The 5,854-nt window shown below is 37.3% G+C and overlaps 1 protein-coding gene across 1 annotated transcript; it reads left to right on the plus strand.

Annotated features, from left to right (window-relative positions):
* The first annotated feature begins 3,274 nt into the window (after nt 1-3,274).
* On the plus strand, nt 3,275-4,018 carry LOC102670374 (uncharacterized). Its single transcript, XM_006580637.1, has one exon. The coding sequence runs from the start codon at nt 3,275-3,277 to the stop codon at nt 4,016-4,018; it is 744 nt and encodes a 247-aa protein (XP_006580700.1).
* Nucleotides 4,019-5,854: the final 1,836 nt, after the last annotated feature.

Consider the following 5,854-nt stretch of genomic DNA (forward strand, 5'->3'; position numbering starts at 1 on the left):
AATTTCCTTAGTGGGCCAGGTCGTTTTGTGTGGAGGCACTTTCTTCCTGCACCATCTAAACTTCTTGTAAGTCCAACATGTCAAATTTATGAGGCCCAAACTGTTCTGGAACCTCCTATACAAGTAGCTCCTCAAATTTATGAGGCCTCTTCTAAAGAGTACACCAGGGAACCGAATACTAGCATATGTAATCAGGCACCTTTGGAAAAACAAATGACTTTAGTTGGTGATATGGGCCTCACTTATGGTCAGGAAACTCAAAAGGTCAGGGACTTCATGGTTCAGTTGGAGCAGAGAGACAAAGCTGTGGCAGTCGAGAGGGGTATCATGAACCATCACTCATGATTATTCTATCATACAATTGTCGAGGGCTGGGAAGGGGGATCAAATGGGCTGCTATAAGGAGAATCAATCTAATTCATAAGATTGATCTTGTTTGTATTCAAGAAACAAAAAGGGACAAATTTGATAAAATATAATTTGTCAGTCAATGTAGGGGGATTCCAGTGTCTCTTGGGACAGTATACCCTCTGTTCATGCTGCTGGGGGCCTTCTTTGTCTATGGAACAACTCAGCTTTTCAAGTAGAGAGGGCAATTAAAGGCCATAGCTTCTTATTTTTAGATGGAACATGGGTTACTGAAAATCAGAGACTTCATATAGTCAATGTGTAAGCTCCTTGTGACCTTCCTGGGAAAAGAATTCTGTGGGAGGAACTAAGACAGCTGAAGTTGGCCAATCCGAATGGTGTTTGGTGCTTCCTTGGGGATTTTAATAGCATTAGGAGTCAGGAGGAACGTATTGGATCTTCTCAAAGGGGGGCTGATATTTCTGATATTTCAGAATTTAATGATTGGATCTCAGATATGGATCTTCATGAAATCAGAGGTTTTGGTGGCAATTTCACTTGGTTTAGGCCCAATGGATCTGCCAAAAGTAGACTTGACAGATTCCTAGTTTCAGACCAATGGCTAACCCAATGGTCGGACTCATCCCAGCATGTTCTTCACAGAGATTACTCAGATCATTGCCCTGTAATTTTGAAAACCAAGCTGGTTGATTGGGGTCCTAAGCCCTTTAGGGTGCTGGACTCATGGCTTAATCAAAAAGGGTATCAAAGGATGGTGAAGGAGGCTTGGTCTAAGGATCAGCAAGGAGGATGGGGGGGCATTGCTCTTAAAAACAAGCTGAGAAACCTTAAGATCACCATCAAACAATGGAGTAAAGTGAATTCTGATGTTAATGTTAGTAAGATCCATAGTTTGAGGCAGCAGCTTAATGAATTGGAAACTACAGCTGGTAATAGACCTTTATCTCAAGATGAAGTTAAACTCAAGAAATCTTTTCAACAAAAGCTGTGGGAGGTTTCCAATGCTTATGAATCTTTGCTGAGACAGAAGTCTAGAGAGAGATGGATTAAGGAAGGTGACAACAATACAGCTTATTTTCACAAAGTTTTAAACTGCAGAAGAAATTACAATGCTATTCAGGGCCTCTTCATTGATGGTAATTGGGTCCAACAGCCTGACCGGGTCAAAGATGAAGTTCTTAATTTCTTTCTTCATAGATTTACTGAAGACAAGAGTTTCAGACCTACTCTTGATGGGGTATTCTTCCAGTCCATTGACCAGAATCAAAGAGAGGGACTCATTGCCCCTTTTTCTGACCAAGAGATTAAAGAAGCTGTTTGGAGTTGTGGGGGAGATAAATGCCCAGGTCCCGATGGTTTTAATTTTCATTTTATTAAGGCTTTTTGGAATATTCTGAAACCTGAATTCAAGAGATTTGTGGATGAATTCCACTATCATGGAAGCTTCCCTAGAGGCAGCAATGCTTCCTTCATGGCTCTTATTCCTAAATCAAATCATCCTCAATCTCTAAACGATTACAGGCCTATTTCTCTCATTGGGTGTATCTACAAAGTCATTGCCAAGCTTTTGGCAAATAGGCTGAGGAGTGTCATTTTCGGCATTGTTGATGAAAGGCAATCAGCATTCATAAAGGATAGACATATCCTTCATGGAATTCTGATACTTAATGAGGTGGTGGAGGAAGCTATCAAGAGAAAGAAGCCAGTCATGGTCTTCAAAGTGGACTTTGAAAAGGCCTATGATTCTGTATCTTGGTCTTTCTTGGACTATATGCTGTCAAGATTAGGCTTCTGCACTAAATGGAGGCAATGGATTGCTGCATACCTTCAATCAGCAACTATTTCCATTTTAGTGAATGGTAGCCCTACTAATGAATTTGCCCCTACTCGAGGACTGAGACAAGGGGACCCTCTAGCCCCTTTGCTCTTTAATATAGTGGGTGAAGGTCTCACTGGATTGATGAGAGAGGCCATTTCGAAAAATCTGTATAAAAGCTACTTGGTGGGAAAACAGAAAGAGCCTATTAATATCCTTCAATATGCTGATGATACTGTCTTTATTGGTCAAGCTTCCTTGGAAAATGTTCTTGTTTTGAAGGCAATGCTTAGAGGATTTGAGATGGCCTCTGGTCTGAAAATTAACTATGCTAAAAGCCAGTTTGGGGTCTTTGGGGATTCTGTTAATTGGGATCTTGAAGCTGCTCAGTTTCTGAACTGTAGGCAGATGGGTATCCCCTTCCATTACTTGGGCATCCCAATTGGGGTCAAATCCTCAAGTCAGGTGGTTTGGCAGCCTTTGATCAGCAAATTTGAAGCTAAACTCACTAAATGGAACCAGAAAAGTTTATCTATGGCTGGCAAGGTCACTTTGATAAATTCAGTTTTGAATGCTTTACCAATCTATCTATTATCCTTCTTCAAATTACCTCAAAGAATAGCAGATAGATTGGTTTCTCTGCAAAGGAATTTCATGTGGGGGGGAGCATAATCACAAGAAGATTCCTTGGGTCAAATGGGAGGAAATTTGTCTTCACAAGAAGGAAGGGGGTTTGGGAATCAAGAATCTGTCTAAGTTTAATGCAGCTCTTATGGGAAGATGGATTTGGGATTTATATTCTAATCAGAATCAGTTCTGGGTCAGGGTTATAAATTCTAAATATGGAGGATGGTCAGCTTTGCAAAATGGCAGAATTCATAGTGGGGATTCCCATTGGTGGAGGGACCTCAGGAAGATATATCAGCACAATGACTTCAAGATTATTCATCAAAACATGGCTTGGAAGGCAGGATGTGGGATAAAATTCGTTTTTGGAAAGACAATTGGTTGGGGGAGGACTGCAGCTTGGAACAGAAATATCCTCAGCTCTTCATTATTAGTAAGCAATAGAATGACCTAATTTCAAACATGGGCAGCTTCTACCAGAACAATTGGAGATGGGATCTAAACTGGAGGAGACACTTATTTGAACATGAGGAGGGAGCAGCTGTAGTTTTCATGGAACAGATCACTGCTTATCCTATCCACTGTCATCTGAAAGATAGCTTACTGTGGAGAGCTGATCCTACGGGGATGTACTCTACTAGATCAGCTTATAGACTTTTGTCAAATCTAAATAGTGCTGCCTCAGATGGGAGGAGTTTTCAGCTTATTTGGAAATTAAATATCCCCCCAAAAGCTGCTATTTTCACTTGGAGGCTTTTAAAGGATAGGCTCCCCACTCGAGCTAATCTTCATAGGAGAAACGTGGGCCTGCAGGAAGTTACCTGCCCTCTTTGCCATGTCGAGCAGGAGGAGGCAGGACATCTTTTTTTCCACTGCTCTCAAACTAATGGCCTGTGGTGGGAATCCTTGCGGTGGATTCAGGTTTCTGGAGTTTTCCCTGCTTCTCCAGCAAGCCATTTTAGCTTATTTTGTGATGGTTTAGATGTAGGGAGACACCATTCTAGATGGTGTGGTTGGTGGATTGCTCTAACTTTTGCTATTTGGAAGCATAGGAATTTACTGATTTTTCAGGGTATTCCTTTTGTATCTTCCAAAGTGATGGAGGACACCTTATTCCTAGCTTGGTCCTGGTATAAAGCTAGAGATAAAGATTTTAATATTCCTTTTAACCATTGGTCTTCCAATCTTGTGGAGGCCTTTGGTTAATTTGGAATGTCTGGTCTGTTGGGGGGACTTGTGATGGGTTTTTTCTTTTTGGGAGGCTGGCAGCATAGCTGCTGTTGTAATTCTCTTTTAAGTACCTCTGGTACTATTGCTCTTATTAATAATACTATATTTTCTGCCTTCCAAAAAAAAAAAAGTCCAACATGTCAAGTGAATTGGTGAAATTGCCATTTACTTAAAAATTTTAAAAAAGTCTCCTCCTCCCTGCCTCCAACCCATCCCATGTCTATGCTGCTGTTTCAATCTTCTTTTTTCCTCCATTTGTGCCACGTTGTCAAGTCTCCTCCGTTCATCCCTCCCTTTGCATCGCATCGCCCGTCCCCACCTCCCATTATTGTCGTCATCATGAGTCTCTTTGTCTGAGTTTATTTTTTATGTGTTGATAAAAAAAAATGGAAATCCGTTACATTCTTACGGATTTCCATCCATACGAATTGACAATCTATAAAATCCCTACGAATAGACAAACTGTATGGATTATACGGATTGTTAATCTATATGGATTCCCAGTTTGTATAATTGTTTTTTTATTTTATTGTTTCATAATAAGTTATTATTTGAATTAATTTATTTATTTAAAAATAAATTTATAATTTTTTTATTTTTATTACTTTATAATTTATTTTAAAATTTTATTTTTATTTAATTATTTTCAAAATAAATAATTTAATTAATTTTTATATTTAAAATAGTTATTTATAAAATTATGAAATAACAAAAATTCCAATTTTTTTATAACAATATATTATAGAATTTAGTTAAACAAGAAAAGATAACATTGTATATGGCAAATGTTTTTTTATTGATATACTCGTATCAATATTATTACACTAATAATATTAAATATTTATATAAAAAGTGTTTGGAAGTATAAAAATAAAGAATTTCTTCATTTATTTATAAATATCTAAAAGTATTAAAATACTTATTTGTAAAATAATGAAGTAGTCATTTATTAGAAATAAAAAAGAAAATTGCACTTAGATTTTGATGATATATTTTAGTTTATTAGAATTAGTGATGTGAAGTATAAAAATTTTAAAAAAGAATTTCTATATTAATTTATGAATATATAAAAGTATTAAAATAGTTATTTAAAAAGTAATAAAATATTTATTGAATTATATAATATTTGAATTATTATTTATCATTTAACCTGAACTAATTAATTTTAATTTTGTTTTTAGGAACATATTGAGTTAAAGTTGGCCTCTCATGGGAGGAAGGTAGAGAAATTTGGAAGGCTTGCACGTGAAATTGAAGGGATGTTGGTTGCTACAAGATTAAGTTCTCTAATTACATGTTCACTGGACACTAGTAACAGGAGACTATAACCCTCGATAATGTAGCATCCTTTTTACATCTACTCATTACAAGCGCCTTTCATGCCTTCGATGCTCTTGATGTAGACCAAGTCATGGACTTGTTAGTTGAGTTGCTTGAAGTCAGAACCCAAGAAGCAAGAGATGAGGCATTTCAATGTAGAGGGACATATGTTCGCCTAGCCTGGCTGCAAGACATTTATCATGGCAAATGTGACGCAAAACAGTGGACCCTAGCAGCTCGAGCATATTTATTGCATCTAGTAGGTTGCACACTCTTTGCTAACAAGAGTGTCACACACATTAGTGTGGTATTTTTGAACGCATTTCGCGACCTCAACTAATCTGGAAGTTATTCATGGGAAGCGGCTACACTGGTCCATATGTATGACAATTTGAATGATGTGTCAAATAATTTGATAAAACATCTTACAGGATATATCACTTTGTTATAGGTAATTATAATTTCTTTTACCTCCAGTTATTAATTTTTTTT

Source organism: Glycine max, chromosome 5 (genome assembly GCF_000004515.6).
Source record: "Glycine max cultivar Williams 82 chromosome 5, Glycine_max_v4.0, whole genome shotgun sequence".
Classification (NCBI taxonomy): Eukaryota; Viridiplantae; Streptophyta; class Magnoliopsida; order Fabales; family Fabaceae; genus Glycine; species Glycine max.

Excerpts from the sequence above, each read along its gene's own strand:
- LOC102670374 (XM_006580637.1), top strand. The coding sequence starts at position 3,275 with ATGGGCAGCTTCTACCAGAACAATTGGAGATGGGATCTAAACTGGAGG.